Here is a 16,733-nt window from a genome sequence, read left to right as displayed (position 1 = left end):
ACTGCTATTGTGTACATAGGAATAACCTGGGCTGCCAACACAGCAAGGGTACTTTTTCTGAGGCATTACTGTGAGCATCTTTAGCATCTTTACTATTCAGTACAGACAAGTTTTGTGTTTTTATCTATTGCTGGGATAGTGGGAAAGCAAATTATGTGACTGCAGAGCCTTTGGAGTCAACTTAGCCAGTGGCTGACTGGAAGTTACAACTGGATTGCACTTTTGTTTCTTATGAAGTAAAAATAAGGTTCTTCACCTACCTCTCCACAGTGGCCAAACTGTAAAATATAATTACACGGGATATACTCCTACTTCTCAGAATGGGACTGCCTTGAAAGTTTTAGGGAGATGGACTGACATGCATATACTTCCCTGACACAATTCTGGACTATTTCTGTTCCTATTTGCCCAATATATTTCCACCAAGACTTCAAAAATGTGTTGTTCCACTGTTCTTCTACCTAGCCCATTTTTCATGGGTTCCATGGGAATTCTGAAACAGAATTGATACTTTCCCCATGAATGTATCAGAATGTACATCAGAGTGTACTTTCCAATTAAGATTATTGACAAGTAGTTACTAATCAAGTCAGCTACAAGCACCACAGATGCCTAGGGCATGGCATGCATTTTAGGAAGCACCAGATCTCTTTGGAGGAATTCAGCTACTCTCCCCTCACTACTGCATTCATTCAAGTCCCAACACTCTCACTCAAGACAATTTTCTTTTTATTCACATCACTTTTAGGGGTGAACTGAATAAAACAGGTAGTTCCCATTAGCACAAGACCAGGTTTTGCAATTTGATCCTATCACTTCAAAATAATGCAGTTAGTCATGGGCTCTGCTCTGCCTTCAGTGAAACTGAGACTTCAAGACTCAGGTTTTCCCCTCTGAAATCCTTCCACCTTGTTCCTTCTGCTTTCCCTACCTTTTAACGATGTGCATTCCCACCATCCCTGTGTGCCCAGGAGAACCATCACTAAAACACACTGCTTCAGTGATTGTAATATAAAGGATTGCTAAGTATGCCATCACCATTTTGACCCACCATCCCTGGCTGTTGTATGATTTTCCAAAATGCTAGAAGTTATATGACACCAGGACTTACTCGCCATGTGACATTTCACTTAAATTACTGCATACAATCACAATCCATTCATTTAAAAATAATTATACCTGTTTTTTGAGGAGCATTAAAACTGGCTTTAATAAAATAGAAAGCTAAAGCAAAACCCCATATAATAGTAAGTTACAAACTCTTATAATGAGAAACACAGGTTGAGGCAACCTTTACTACAAAGTTGCACGTATTATTCCTCTTTGTTATCATGTTATCAACCACTACATTTCTGTAAGCCCTTACATAGGGCACAGACTTCTGTAAGGTATCTTGACATACTGCTCTGTTACAAAGACACAGAGGTTTCTTTCAACTTACATCTTTCTGGTTGGAGTGGAAAAACCTGAGTGCAAAATTGCAGGATTGGGATGCAGCAGCGTAATGGCCCAGAGACTCTGCATAGCGCGTCAGAAGATAGCTGCAACACAACACAGTACAAGTCAAATATCAGCACACAGCCCTGGGGAAACCTGAATTTCAAACACAGCTCCGAACACACAATGGCAGTACAGTTCAGCTTTAATGAAAAGTCTGGAGATTTAAAGGAAGGCATTCACAACATTCGTATTAAAATTTATGCTTTTAAAAGTAATGGAAGGAATTCTTAATTTTTTAAAAACAGTATGTGGGGGCTTGGAGCTCCTCCATCCACCCTGCTAATTGTGCAAGAGATTACTTAGATACCCACAAACACAATAGCCAAGGCAAGGCCATTGGGTGTGTTTGTTTTAACTAGCGCTCCCAAGCTTTGCTGAGCTATGACACAAGCCAGAACACCAAGCTATGACTGGCATCAAGATATACATTTCACAAATTTCTTTCAGATTCCCCCTAGTTAATACTCTGAAAACCCCAAACAGATCAAAATCACATAAGAAAGATAATCCATGAGAAGGGGAGCATACTACAGTAGATGTGTCTCATGTAATTCCAAACCACTTTTGCCCAACAACGTACGAAAATCTGATTATCTGCTAAGTTTCAGTAGCAAAGGAAACTGAAGATCTCGGGACTGGCTACTGGAGGGTCACCATCACCAATTATTCTCAGTAAATACTACCCACCCGATGGTGTCGTGCTGTATGTGTTTTGCATCAAGGCTGGAATAGAGCTCTGCAACAGGTTCAAATGCACCAAGTCTGCAGTAGATTCGAATGAGCAGCAATTTAAACTGAGCATTAGAAGGACTATGAGATAACCCTTCTTCTAAGAGAGTGAGGCACTGCCACACAGCTGACTCTTCACCTGGTGACAAAGACAAAACACACAAGACAGGCATGATCAGAGCGAGGCACTGAACACCAACAGCACAGTTCACTTTGGCGTTGGAGCTTCCTTCCCCAAGCCACACACCTTTCAAAATGGTCCCATGCATTTCAACATGCAGATGGCATTCATCAGTCACGCTGCTGCCCTTAAAACTAACACCCACTCCAGCACTATAGCTGCTCTCTGAGGGAAAGGTGGAGAAATAATTCTTCACAGGGAATATCTAGCTCACATCTGTACAGAGCACAGCCCTCACACGAGCCCACTGCAGAAGTGACCTTCCCCAATGAGCCTTGGACTCCTGAGGATTTCTAGCTTCTACATACTCCCAAGCATTATGCAAGACAGTAGCACAGAGCCAGGAATTCAAGAGCCCACACTTGATGATGGATTTACTCAGATTAAAGAATAAATCTTCCTCAGGAGAGACAAAGGCATAACTGACAACTACACAGAAGGGCAGGAAGATAAACAGTGCCTGTGGACAGCCACCATTGAAGTCTGACTATGGGATTAGGAGACTAACAGGCAGAGCAGATGTGGAGTACAGGAATACTCAAGACAGGGCAACAGGTCTCAGCAGAAGGTTTAGAAGCAAGGGATCCAAAAGACAAAGTATGTCAGGGAGGGAAAGAAATGCTCTCAAAACACCTCTGATATCAGAAAGGAGTTGTCAGCAGAACCTGTGCAAAGGGAGAGAAAACATTACCTACACGGGAAACTCAGAACGAGCTTCTGAAGACAGCTAACACTGAGCTGCGAGAGTCATCAGCAAAGCTCTGCCAGGACTTAAAAGAATTAATCAGAAAAATCAAATCCCTTTAGAAGTCAGTGAGATTCAGATCAAACAGCAGCTGAACAGAGGGACTCCTGACATACCTCATATTGAGAGAAAAACCAGAAAGCTATGGGCCTAACAAGCCACGCCAGGTACACACTGGCCACAGGGACACAGTATCCCTATCACAACCATCCAGAGTTGTATTAAGCAAGACATAATTTTCAGAACATACCTTCTAGCCACAAATCAAGCAGCAGGTGAACTGCAAGGAGGCAGTAATAATCTGAAAACTGCAATTCAGTTTTCAAACAAGATTTTCCTAAAGAGAAAAAAAAAGTTACCCTTCAATTACTAACAGTGCTGTCAGGTGCTTCTCACATCGTCAGCATTATCAAATGACACAGCTATCTGACAGATGATAACCACAGCTTAATTTATAAAATCCAGAGTTGTCTTAAAAACTGAAACAACTGTATACATGCTGCATTTGTTCATCATGCAAATGGACTTTGGGCCACTTCATATGTTGACATCTGCTGAGGAAGAACAGACTCTCCTACAACTGCAAGATTTACAAATTACTGTTATTGCTTGTGTATTTGTCCTAGGTACACCAGTGATAAAGCCTGGCTTTGCTTAAAGGCACAGGCAATTGTGCAAACATAGAAATGTACCATCTGAACTACCCAGGAATATCTCATTTGTCTTTAAGTTGTACAACTGAAAAGAAACAAAATTCAAAGAAAACAGATAATTCAGGTATGCCCAAGGATGCAATCATAAAGGAGAAAGCAAAAGTATTATCTAGCAGCACAATAGGTGCTGTGCACCAATAGTGGTATTTGCCAGAGTTTGTGTTGTTCCACCCTCCTGAAAAAGCTGCCAGCTTCTGCTCATAAAAAGCTAAAAGTGAACCGCAACATTCATTTCACTGTTTTTCTCACCAAACTCCAATCCATGGCGGTATCTTAACATCAACTCCCTGACCACAGTCAGCTTTTGCTTCTTATCCATGGCGTGATAGATACCAAGCAATCTTGAGAGCTGTACCACACACAAATGTTGTTGCAGAGCTTTGATATCAGCTGGCAGTGCAATTTCACTCTCTGCTGTTGCTGACAGAGGGATTACTTCCAGCAATTGACTGATGAACTGAAAGAGAAACACTGTTAAATTCTGCAGGGCATCTGGGACTGCACAAAGGAAAGCATTTCCTCCTTCAAATCAAGAAAAAAGAAAAGCAAGGTGGAAATGTCAGCATCAACCCTGATGTCACACTAGAACCAGTGGTTAAAGAGCTGGATTCAATGTTTTTGATTTTTTTTTTTTTTAATTTTTTATTTGTTTTTAAAGCTGGCGAGCACACAGTTCTGGTTGCACTCAATAGCTTTTAGTAAGTTTCATCAGACAGAGGAAAAAAAATAAATCACAGGCAAGTTTCCAATACACTGACACACAAGAGAGTTCAAGCACCTGTTAACACTCTCAGTAATAATATATGCAATTAAAATAAGCAGTTACTGAAAGGCTTCACAGCATACTTCCAGGAAACAGTGGGTTTGTACTAGCCCTTACATTTTCTCTCAACTCTGAAGTAATGTGCTGTATTCAGTGAGGTCATAATCTTTGATTAATGACTTCTTTTTTTTAATTAAGCTGTAAGAAAAGCAGCCTCTCATTGTTTACTATTCTAATGGAAGACAGCAGACTTCTCACAACACACAGTCAGGGCTGGACAGCAGTTTCTTGTTGCCCTAAAATTCAACAGTGCTTACAAACTCGAAACTAAGTTAAAGCCAATGAATTCAACTTCACTACATTTGGTGCTGAAACACAAGAACTGCATCAAATGCATGCCTGAGGAAAAAAGCATGACAGCTGGATAGAAGGAACACATAGCACCATGCATACAAATTCCAGTTTTCCCATAGATACTGATGAAGACTGTGTTGACAAATCTTTTCAGTTTGAGATTTTGCCAAGCTCAGCAAGGTCAATCAAATCACTAGGCTGCATACTCCAATTTACACCTCTAGGAAGTCAAGACTGATGTCATGACAATTATTTCTGGAATATCTCATGTGTCTAGTGGCCCAGAAAGATTGCCACATCCTCAGCTACTGAACTGTAACACCATTCAGTACTTTTAAAAAAAAGACCCCCCCAAGCTGCGTATAGCCTCAGCGTGACCCTGTTACTTTACCTAGGATACAACAACCTTTGGCATCTTTTGCTGTGAAACAAGAATAAAGTTAAGACAATCTATGAATATTTTAAGTAACTTAAACTTTCAGATTTCAAAAACTAGTCAGCACTTCAGCACCACTAAAGCTCCTGAGCTACACATCTCCTTGACTGAGTTAAACCACTGCAGATGCATGCTTCAGAGACAACAGCCAGAAGCCATACACTGGGAAGACATTCCAGTATGTCAGTATGACACAATATGATATATTCATTAAACCAGCAGCAGTTTTAAGGCCAATCAGAAAGTTTTAGAGAATTTATTCAAAGTCATGGTTTTACAAGCACTGCAACAAAACTGTAGCCTAAACTATTATTATCAAATATCATTCTCCCCTGCTCTGGGTTTACAATTTGTTTCCTGGAAAGTTAGTATTAAACCTGTTCAGTACTTCAGGGTTACCTTGCAATGGTATCACCATTTCCACAACTACGAGTTAAATATCCTTCTGACCAGATCTCTTGCCAGTGGAATAAAAACAGACCTTTTAACATGAAACACCAGCAGCAACCCATACATGCCAGGGCCACCATTCTCATTAGTAGTGAGGCTGTGGGAAGAGCTTGCATTAGCAGTCAAAGAGTGTTTTAATAAACTAAGAATATAACAACACTATCTAAACTTTGTTTACAAACATTTTATCAACAGCCTCTGGCTGGTCCAGGGTTCTGTCTAGCCCTCCCCAGCTCTGATAATGTTACACAATGGCTTAGAAAAACAATGGCGTGAGTGACAGGATTCCCAGCTGCTGAAGTCATTCAACGAGCTGCTCATGACTCTGCACAAACAGTCTTTTCAGTTAAAGAGAGCTTGTTTCAGAAGGAGATTCTGGAAAAGTTGCCATAGGTCTCTCGGTAACCCCTTGATCAGTACCAATGTGTCCATTCTTTAGCACTGCAGCAGAGCCAAGCAAAACATCTATGTGACACCCTACCTGCATCAGACGAGGGAGCAGATTTTTCCCATTAAACATATAATTTTAATGGGAAAAACAAGTGATGGGTGGGAAGGGAAAGAGGAGGATGTCTTTGTAAAACAAAAGTTACAGTACACAGCAATGAGAACTACAAATGAATGAACAGGGTGGTCCTTCTGTAGTGTTACATTATTCCATTTTGTAAGCTGTGATCTATAAACAAAAGTGATGAGAGATTAGTCATTTAAAAATGAGCTAAATCGGGTAGCTTATCAACTGAACTAAAATTCCTAGGGAGCTTTTTGTTACAAGATACAGACTTGTATCTTGTAACTTTCATCAGCATTACCAGCTTTTCATTTTCGATATGAGAATTCAACCAAGACCATCTCACAGCACCCTGACACCTTGAAATGGTAATAAAGTCAAATGAATACTACATCTGGGTCTGAGACTCTGCAGGATCAAACTTAGGTTTTAGTCTCCAGTAAAAATCCTCTGAATGAAATTGCTCAGTGTATTCAGATGTTCATTGTATTTTCTACAGTGCAAAGAGTTTTCTGAATTTCAAACAGAAGATAAAAATTTGATGCTTCCAGTCTTTTGATAAGATCCACAGGTATTTTAAGACAAAGGGACCAGAGTGCAAACAACTGCTGCAGTTTCTGCCATCACTTCTTCATCTTTCCTTACCTTTGTGTATTGGCTGGATGGGAGGAGATCCACAAATACTTTGAGATCAGTAAAACAGCAGGGTTTGTCCCCAAATTTTTTGAAGTATTGGAACATTAGTTCTTCTGGATCACCTAGGAAAAAGGCCAGTTCATCTTTTTAACATGCTCTATCAAAAGTTGAATCTGTAAAATAACTACGAGAAATCTTCAGTAATGCTTTCTCCCCCCCCTCCCCGCCTTTGAGATTACATAGCGATTTAGAAAATGGATAGCTGTACTACTAAGATTTTAACAGAGGTTCAATGTCTTTGGTAACGAAGGACACAAAAAGCCCCAAGAGCTTCACTCGAGCTTCTCTGGCACATAAGAGCTCAGCATAAAAGGCATGCATACACAGCCTCCACTTATCTAACAGTGACTTATTTTTGGATGGAAATACAAAAGGAACTAGTAAGTAGCACAGATGTTGCTCTAATCTCATTCTCTCCTTCACTGATTCCCTAAATGCAATTTTTAAATGCAAGTTTTTAAAAAGCAAAACCTGGTACTACTGCCAAAAAACTTGAACGAAAAACCATTCAGAGATTACAGCGTAACAGCAGGACTTTCTACAAAAGCAGTGCATCAGGAATGCACTTTACATTATGACGTCAGTGATCGTATGCTCCTAGATCCCATAGGTCTTTCTGAGAATTTCCTTGCTTGCTTTTACAAGACCTGGAGTAGTCTGGAACTACCTGCCTTTCTTCAGGGCTCATCTTCTAATGCTTTCAAGATTCTTTATATACAGACAACAGCATGTACATTTTCATAACAGACATTGTATCTAACTCAGTGATTTGGCAAAGAGCTTGTTCCAAGTTTGTGTTCTCTCTCCAAAAGATTAATTCATCATCCAGTTAGTGGTTCTTACCTAGTTTATATTCATCATTACAACCTCTGTACCGCAAACGTCTAATCAGCTCCAGTTTAGCTAAATATGGTCCCCGAAGTGGCCGAGAGCTCTTAGATTCTTCTGTTATCCTCTCTTCTATAAATTTCACAGCTTGCTCTACAGTATAGTGTACCTCTCCTTCCAAAGAGCTGTGCAATTAAAGAGACAAAAGGTCCTTTGATTCTTCCCATTGCTAGGCATTGATAATGTGTTCAGCATACTCCCAGGATATTCTTAAGGAAATCTGGCATGATGGATTCTCTAACTCAATCACCATGAAAAATACGAACTGGAAGAGTTCTGTAGTGTACAAACCACTAAAGAGCTGTTTCCAATAAACTATTGCCAGTCTCCAAAACAAAGTAGGAAGAACACATCATTTTGGGGTATAATGCCAAGAAGTCACCCAAAGATGCAGACAGTACTGTATTGAATATACGAATGCAAACAATTCACTGTAGCACAAAGGAAAAACAAATCCATAGCAGAACTGTTAACTTACTGCTCTTCTTCTGGTGGAGGTGTCCAGGATTCATCAATGAGTTGAAACACTGAATCAAAGTAAGTTATATAAAACTGCCAATCATCTGAGCTGAAACAAAAATCAGGCACAGAACAAAGTTTAGGGAATTGCCCAAAACAGTAACTCACTTCTAAAACTGCATTCCTTGCAAAAGCTGAATTTAAGGAATAGCATACATTCATATTACAGAAAAAACAACTACAATAAGAATCATTTCTCCTTGAAAAGGTCTCACATCTTAAGAATGCCATCATCCTGAATTTCTTGAAACATATTAAAAGGAAAGAATTTCAATGAAGAATTGAAGCAAGCTACAAACTCTCCTCTTAACATTTACATTCCAATCAGAGCTCATTAATACCCCCACAAAATGCTAAGACAGAAGATTCTCCTCTGTATTAACTTATATGTAAGATAAGGGCACAGCTTAATACAAAAAACAAGCAACAAATCTCTCTTGACAGTTCCAAGAGACAGACTTGATCATACTAGTATGCTCTCTCCTGATGCATCTGTTCAAAGCATTACATGCACTTCCCAGTATGAAGTCTGACCAAGTGAGAAAAATGAAGTTCCAGAAAATTAAATGTAAACGCAGGTCTCTTCCTCTCCCACCATGGAAGTTAGAACTGGACAATCAGCACAGCCTTCAAAAATAAGGAGGTAAACAAAATTTTATTGCCTTAACATATCACTAAAGTCAGCCTTCAAAAAGAAGCAACTACAGTCCTCACACTGACTCTCCCTGTGACCTTCACCATGTCCCTTTAACACTTCATTCCGTTGCCCTTTTCCTCAGGGTTTGGAGCACAAACATTTGGAAATGCTTTGAGATCCTCTGATGTTCTTCTATTTTAACCACCATTTGCAAAAGCCACTAAACAAGGCAATTCACAACCAGCCAGGAATTTCTCTTCAATTTTTTAGTAGGACTACAGAAATATAATCTCACTTTTTCAGCAGCAGCCTTCTCGACAGCGCATTGCACTCTGGCCACCTACACAGCTTCTTGTACATTGCCATACACTTGTTCTCACGGCTTTGGAGCTCACTTGTCAGCTTCTCTAAATTAAAAACAGAAGGGCAAGTTTATTTAATCAATGCATTTCCTTCTTTACTTTCTGCATAAAGCTTCTTATTATAGCCCACGATGCAAAACAGTAAGGGTAAGAAAAAAGAAGAGAGGTCCTCAAAGGATAGAAAGGACAGATTTCCTATAGAAACCTTCATATCCCAATTCCTTAAAACTGCAAGTGCATTTCAATCACCAGAAAGACTCCTCAAAATAGGATATTACGAACTTTTTTTTTTAAGATGGCAGCTACAAACTAACATGCTATCAATTTACTACTGCTAAGCATACTGCTGCAAAGTTCACCACTGAGTAATGCTTAAATACCATAAACAGGTGGGTAAAACCAGCCTGCATCAGAGCACCTCCAGAGTTAGCATCAATGTTTGAAACTGGTGCTAAGAATCAGGCTTCTTGCAGGCTTTGCTTTTTTTGTGAACCAGCAGAGAAGTCTGTTGTGTTCTCCACACAATTGTGATTATTAATTGTCAGAATAAGTTACCTCCTAGTTTTCCTCTCACAACATCTAAGGCTTCCTTATACTTCTCCAAACGTTCCAGAATCATGTAGTACAGTTCGACCTTAAAAGAAAGATTAGACTGCAATGAAATTTGCTAGTAAAACAATACACAGGTGTGCCAAGAAATAAAGTGGCTTGTGTTATTGTCATTAGAAATAGGAGATAGCCAGGCCTGCAAAGCTATCTTTAGCATCCCAGAGGGTGGAGCATTCAGGAATTTAGGTCTTTTTTCCATTCTCAGTCCTGAAGTTTCTCTTGGGGCCTCCCAGGGAGCAAACTCAAGTACTTCATCAGTCAAATCAAATGCCAAAAAATTTTCCTGGCCACACGATTCCAAATCCCTCTCAACCCTCTGATCTTGGTTTTTCTTCTGTCCCGCTACATTCACATTTACTTCCAGAACACTACTGATTATTATCTTGGAAAACCGTTAAAATAATCAACATCCTTGAACAGTGCATTCCTTGTCTCAATAATGTTCAAATCAAGCTGAAAGCATCTGCAAGCCTTACTTCAGCCTCAGCTTCAATCTTATCCTCTTTCACCATCTTTTCCACCATTCTCTCAGCTAGTGGCAAAAACATCGTCTTTGAGAGGTTTTCATCCTGTGCTGAAATAGACTAAGGAAGAGAAGAATTGTTGTAACAGCTCATCAACTTTTTGTGTTGTCCCACCCACTGCTTTTTTCCCATTAGAAGAGGAAAAAAAACCCCAGGTGCTTCAATTCCACCACCCCCAAAAAACCACACATTCAGAGCTGCCATCTGTCATGTGCAGAGAGCTCTGTTAAAAGGCAGCAATAAAACTAGTGATATACTGAAAAGCTTGCTCTTGATTACATTGTCCAGAGACTCATACAGCTAGGCACACAATACCCATGGCAAATAACAGGTAGCAAGAACACATTTGTGTTTTCCATGGCACAGTATTTTAGACAATGTGATTAATGCCCCCATGCTTATTTGGCCAACACTGTCAGGTTGTCTGATTAGTGCCTGAATCTGCTATATCAACTAACAGCAGCACAGCTGATCTGCTGTCTATTCTTGTGGACTTTCTGCAGTCTTAAAAGACATGCTAAGTCCAGAGCTCTCATTTATCTCCTCCTAGAGCCTTTATAACCTAGTTAGAGAGGAACAGTTCTGACTAAGGAGCTGCAGATATTTGAGGTTTTATTCATTAGCTCTCTAACTAAAGACGATAAGGTACTAGTCCAGATGAGAGAATAATTCAAGTTGTATAAACGTGGTAAGGCAGACCAGTTAAGTTGCATTATAAAAACACTAGAGCATTCATTTTGGACCACATCAATAGTGCTACTTAAGGAGGGCTCAGTCATTCTCCCAGCATCATACAGAAACAGTTCAAATACACATTCTACTTAAAATAATCTCTAATATTTTCACTCAGAACATTTCTGTATTTGCACTATACCTGCAGCGAAAGTCAAACTCTTTTGCAACACTGTACACACCTGCATAATCAGGCTCATCACAGACCAAAAATAGTAAGGATTTTTGGGTACAATCTTATAAAGTGCCATTCCAGCCTGAAAAATATAAGACAAAGTTTCATCATTCCTGAAACATATCTGTTTACAAGCTCACATGACAGAGAACACAAGCTAAGCAGCAATGATGGCAGCAGACAACACAGAATTAGCAACTAGATGGGAAGACTTCTATCAATCCATGAGCCCTTCCACCCTAATACACACTGCTGAATAAGAAAGCAAAGGGGAAAATATTTCAAAGATCAAGTACTTCGTGTAGGTCTGACAAGAAACAGCCATGAGCATGCACACGTGTGACTGCCTAAACAGACGATAGCTTTAATTAGAAGTGGTGTATTGGCTTTGTGTGGCAAGGGTTTGGTAGCGGGGGGTGGCTACAGGGGTGGCTTCTGTGAGAAGCTGCTAGAAGCTTCCCCTGTGTTTGAGAGAGCCAATGCCAGCCGGCTCCAAGACAGACCCACTGCCGGCCAAGGCCGAGCCAATCAGCAATAGTGGTAGCGCCTCTATGATAACACGTTTAAGAAGGAAAAAAAAAGTTGCTGGGACAGACAGAAACAGCAGCCGGAGAGAGGAGTGAGAACATGTAAGAGAAACAACCCTGCAGACACCAAGGTCAGTGAAGAAGGAGGGGGAGGAGATGCTCCAGGCGCCGGAGCAGACATTCCCCTGCAGCCCTTGGGGAAGACCATGGTGAGGCAGGTTGTTCCCCTGCAGTCCATGGTGGTCCATGGTGGAGCAGATATCCACCTGCAGCCCGGGGAGGACCCCACACTAGAGCAGGTGGGTGCCCGAAGGAGGCTGTAACCCTGTGGGAAGCCCATGCTGGAGCAGGTTCCTGGCAGGACCTGTGAAGAGAGGAGCCCACAGAGCAGGTTTTCTGGAAGGACTTGTGACCCCGTGGGGGACCCACGCTGGAGCAGTGTGCTCCTGAAGGACTGCACACCATGGAAAGGACCCACGCTGGAGCAGTTCGTGGAGGACTGTCTCCCATGGGAGGGACCCCACGCTGGAGCAGGGGAAGAGTGTGATGAGTCCTGCCGCTGAGGAGGATGAAGCGGCAGAAATAACGTGATGAACTGACCGTAAACCCCATTCCCCGTCCCCCTGTGCTGCTGGTGGGGGTGGGGGAGGTAGAGAATCCAGGAGTGAAGCTGTGCCCAGGAAGAAGGGAGGGGTGGAGGGAAGGTGTTCCGAGATTTGGTTTTATTTCTCATTACCCTACTCTGGTTTATTGGTAATAAACTGAGTTAATTTTCCCCAAGCTGAGTCTGTTTTGCCCATGACAGTAATTGGTGAGTGATCTCTCCTGTCCTTCTCTCGACCTACAAGCTCTTTGTTATATTTTCTCTCCCCTGTCCAGCTGAGGAGGGGGAGTGATAGAACAGCTTTGGTGGGCACCTGGCATTCAGCCAGGGTCAACCTGCCACAAGTGGTAACTACATCAGGAAGCAGAAGACTTATTCTTTAGGAGAGGGGGGGGATATTTCCAGTGCTGACTTTCCCTAGCATGCTCAGTCAGTGCTAAAAGGCACACCAAAGCACATGCCTCCCTCATGTCAGCAACTGCCCTCCAACACTCATTTCATACATACACATACTCAGATACCTGAAACATGAGGTCACTTATACGTGCAAAACAGTGGTTAAGCAAAGGTCGAGCTGAAAGCTTGGCTGCATCAAAGCACAGCCAAAGTATTCAAGATTTTCTAGCCTAACACATGAACAGTTATTCACACATTTGTCTCTCAGATTTCCAGTGCCTGTATATAATGAAGGACAACATTTTTACCCATATAAAATCTGTAATTAATTTTAAGAAACTACATATAATACAGTCTACCACCACAGATGGACTTCTGTGCTGATTTCCTGACTGCAGACTCAGTTTGCATTTTCCAGTACTTTCAGTTGAAATACCCCAGAACACAGGATGCTGAGGTTTATTTTCACTCTCCAGTCAGTTAGCATCCACACTTTCTTTGAATCTCTAAGTCCTTAGCTCAAATGCCCAGGCCAATCTGGAACATCCCACTCTGACAATGTCTAGATAACTTAACTAGATACGTGTTTGTATGACATTTTAAACATACAAAAGGTCATATAGATGTTAAATGTCATTATCTGTGCATGACTCGTATTTTTTCTACTTGTGGTTGTACACAGGAGTACAATTAACATACAGTCACATCTCTGGAGTTTAGATTGTCATATGAGTTTGTAATTTCATGTACATTAGTAACTTAGTCCATATCTAGAGCTTGAGCTCAAACAGCATACAAGTAGGGCTACAATGGAGAATAACACTTCTGCTGAATATATACTTTTAGTTATTTAAACCAAACTTGTATAAAAATTCAAGTCACCATAATATAGTGGGAATGAGAGGGAGTTTAGGACTCATTTACTTGGCTCCCTGCGCTTTTTTTATACAGAACAGTGAGCACACATGCTTTGAAAAGAATCTTCCATTTATAGGCATTTTCCAGGCACCTAATTTGGAAGGGATGAAAACAAAACTAACCAGCATGACACTGTTCTGCCAACTGAGAAGTAAGATGTACTTAAAGGAAGGGCTTTTTACTTTTTCTTCACCGAATTGCAACCAATACAAGCCTAGTTATATGTTAGATTCTAGAGGTAAGAGCATGGGCAAGATTACTCTTCCCAAACATAATAGCAAACTAAGGAGTAAATCAAGTCTGAAGACAAGGATCAGAAGAGCTTGCTAGATCTTTTTCTATCTATTCCAGAATTCCTTTATAATATACCTCCTCACACGTAACCACCATACTATTCAAGACAGATGGACAAAAGCCTCCCAAAATAACCAACATACTCCATCAGATCAGATATGCATACAAAAGGCACAGTTGTCCTATCCTATGTAACAGAAAGAAAGCATTTGCCTTCAGATAACCCATCCCCTAAATAACAGTCTTATAAGCCTTTCTGTAAAAAATAGAGTATAACTTCTGCATTAACCCAGCTTAGCTTTCTGGAAGATTACATGTAATATGAAAAGGCATTAACAGTAGGATGTATAGAAAAAGACACCTTAAAATGACCAGAACACAAATTGTTGATCGTACCTGTTGCATTTTCTTGTATTCTCCAACCCTGGCATAGGCCATGAAGAGATGAGAGTGATACTCTTCACTGTTGGGAACCTTCTTTACAGCTGCCTCATAAAGTTTAGTTACCAGTTCCGCTAAACCAAAACCAGATGCTTGAGTTAAGACAAATTTGGGAATAATTTTAAAGCACAGCTACCTAAAGATAGCATCAGCAATACTCTGAACAGTAATCTAATTACACTCATCAACCACAGAAATGGTACACTCGCTCCTTCAAGACCCCAAGCACTACAAACAGTAGTCAAAGGAGGAAAGTGCTTAAAAAAACCAAACCAACCAACCTCAAAATAGAGTTAACAGCAACAGCCAAACTTCTCAGAAGCAGTTAAGTCTTTTTCTTAAGAAAGTTTATCCATTTTTGAGCATTAAACTGAATGAAGATTTCTACTCTTGGCAGAATGACTGCTCCACATGAATTATTTATCAAAACACAGAACATTTTCAAAGCCTAATATCAAATTAGTTGCTCTTATCGCAGGTTTACTTACGTTAGTCATATCCTGTTATTTCCCAATTGCCTATTTTAGTACTCTTAACAAGTCAAATACTTCACACTATACTTTTTAATAATAGGTCTATCATGACTAAATACTTATGGTATTATAATACACAAAACTTCCTTACATTTTCACCCTTCCAGATTTTTTTTCCTTACAGATACAACCAATATCTCAGGGTAGTACTAGAAAACCAAATGTAATTTGTCTTTCACATAGTTTACATATCCTCAACACACATACATAAAACTTCTAATTACAATCTTCTTGCAGGACCAAAAGTGGAAGTGCCTAACACCCACTATTTCCCTTCTGAGTTATAAACCTAGAAGTTAGAAACCTGAGCTTAACACTCAGGCAAGTTGTTTAGAATCACAGAAAGGCTTTTGACATTTTCAGGGGTTTAAGCTGAAGTCACATACACACAAAAAACCTCGTATTATTCAAGAAACGATGCTTTAACTCCACATATACATACACACACAAAGAAATTAAAAGAGCATAAGCAATTGCTGTATCACAGACTGATACCAAATATCTATTTCTACAAAAGTTGTTTCACCTCATTGTCATTGCTCCAGCAATTCAACAATAAACATTGCTACCACCACCAAGAACCGTAAGAAGCTGCCAGAAACAACAACTGTTTAGAGCCGCAGATAAGCAGTATATAAGGTCTGGCTTCTTTCAGAAAAGCACATGCAATTTCACTCCGTCACTCAACATTCATGATTTATTCTTTTTAAAATACCGTATCACTACAAGGAACCATAGTGAAAAAACTAATCTGGTCAAATTCAGAGGCCAGGATTTCCCTTCTGTTTGTCACACAGCTTCTTGAGGCCTGAACACCTTGACTACAATCCCACAGCATTAAGCACAGTCCAAACCACAGATGATGTGATTCGTCATCTCTACCACAGACAATGACAACAAATTCCAGTAGCTTTCATTAAAAAAAAAAAAGTGAAATCATAAGCTGATCATGACAGATTATTAACATGCCACTCATTTAGGAACTCTGTACACAATAATGTTAATGAGAGAAGCCTGAACAAGGTTCTTTGCTTTATGGTGATCACTAGAGCCTTAAGAGGCATTTATAGCAGGCATCATTTAAATTCTCCAAGTCTCTTAACACACCTATAGACAAACCCTGGACTTTTCATGTTTCCATGAAACTGCAGATCCCATATACTTCTTGAAGAACGTAAATAATTATGATTTAAGAGAGGCAAAGGTAAAAGCTTACGTCTATGCATTTCCCGGTAAAGAATAGTTAGTGCTTGCAAGGAATTATCATCTGTGGGTTCAAGTGCTGCTACTTCTTGTGCCAGAGTATACGCTTCATCTTGCTTGCCAGTTCTCTGCAAGCCAATTGCCTTTAGAACCTATTGACACAACACAGAGGCAGCTGTTAGAAACACAGTTGGCAGTTACCAGCGAAAATCCTCTCATTCCTGGTGAGGAGAGGCTTTGCTGAACCACCTCAATACTTGTACAGAACTTTAGGTTTTATTAAGCTTCTAATC

The 16,733-nt window shown here is 40.3% G+C and overlaps 1 protein-coding gene across 3 annotated transcripts in view; it reads right to left on the bottom strand.

Moving 5' to 3' along the window:
• The window catches only part of NAA25 (N-alpha-acetyltransferase 25, NatB auxiliary subunit), a 32,108-nt gene that overhangs the window by 10,857 nt on the left and 4,518 nt on the right, over positions 1-16,733 (bottom strand). For 2 of the 3 annotated variants that reach the window (XM_075041214.1, XM_075041216.1), the window contains exons 3-15: positions 16,454-16,592; positions 14,660-14,778; positions 11,532-11,606; positions 10,570-10,677; positions 10,040-10,118; positions 9,418-9,529; positions 8,445-8,534; positions 7,922-8,091; positions 7,028-7,140; positions 4,118-4,325; positions 3,406-3,492; positions 2,188-2,368; positions 1,442-1,541 (exon numbers count right to left, since the gene is read on the bottom strand). In XM_075041214.1, the coding sequence (XP_074897315.1) occupies positions 1,442-1,541; positions 2,188-2,368; positions 3,406-3,492; positions 4,118-4,325; positions 7,028-7,140; positions 7,922-8,091; positions 8,445-8,534; positions 9,418-9,529; positions 10,040-10,118; positions 10,570-10,677; positions 11,532-11,606; positions 14,660-14,778; positions 16,454-16,592 (1,581 nt within the window). Of the gene's footprint in view, positions 1-1,441; positions 1,542-2,187; positions 2,369-3,405; positions 3,493-4,117; positions 4,326-7,027; positions 7,141-7,921; positions 8,092-8,444; positions 8,535-9,417; positions 9,530-10,039; positions 10,119-10,569; positions 10,678-11,531; positions 11,607-14,659; positions 14,779-16,453; positions 16,593-16,733 lie in introns of those variants that run through there. The other variant, XM_075041217.1, reaches the window with a different exon arrangement.

Source organism: Buteo buteo, chromosome 11, assembly GCF_964188355.1.
Source record: "Buteo buteo chromosome 11, bButBut1.hap1.1, whole genome shotgun sequence".
NCBI lineage: Eukaryota > Metazoa > Chordata > Aves > Accipitriformes > Accipitridae > Buteo > Buteo buteo.
The sequence above is the reverse complement of the archived record's forward strand: the minus strand, read 5'-3'. Positions and strand labels throughout refer to the sequence as shown.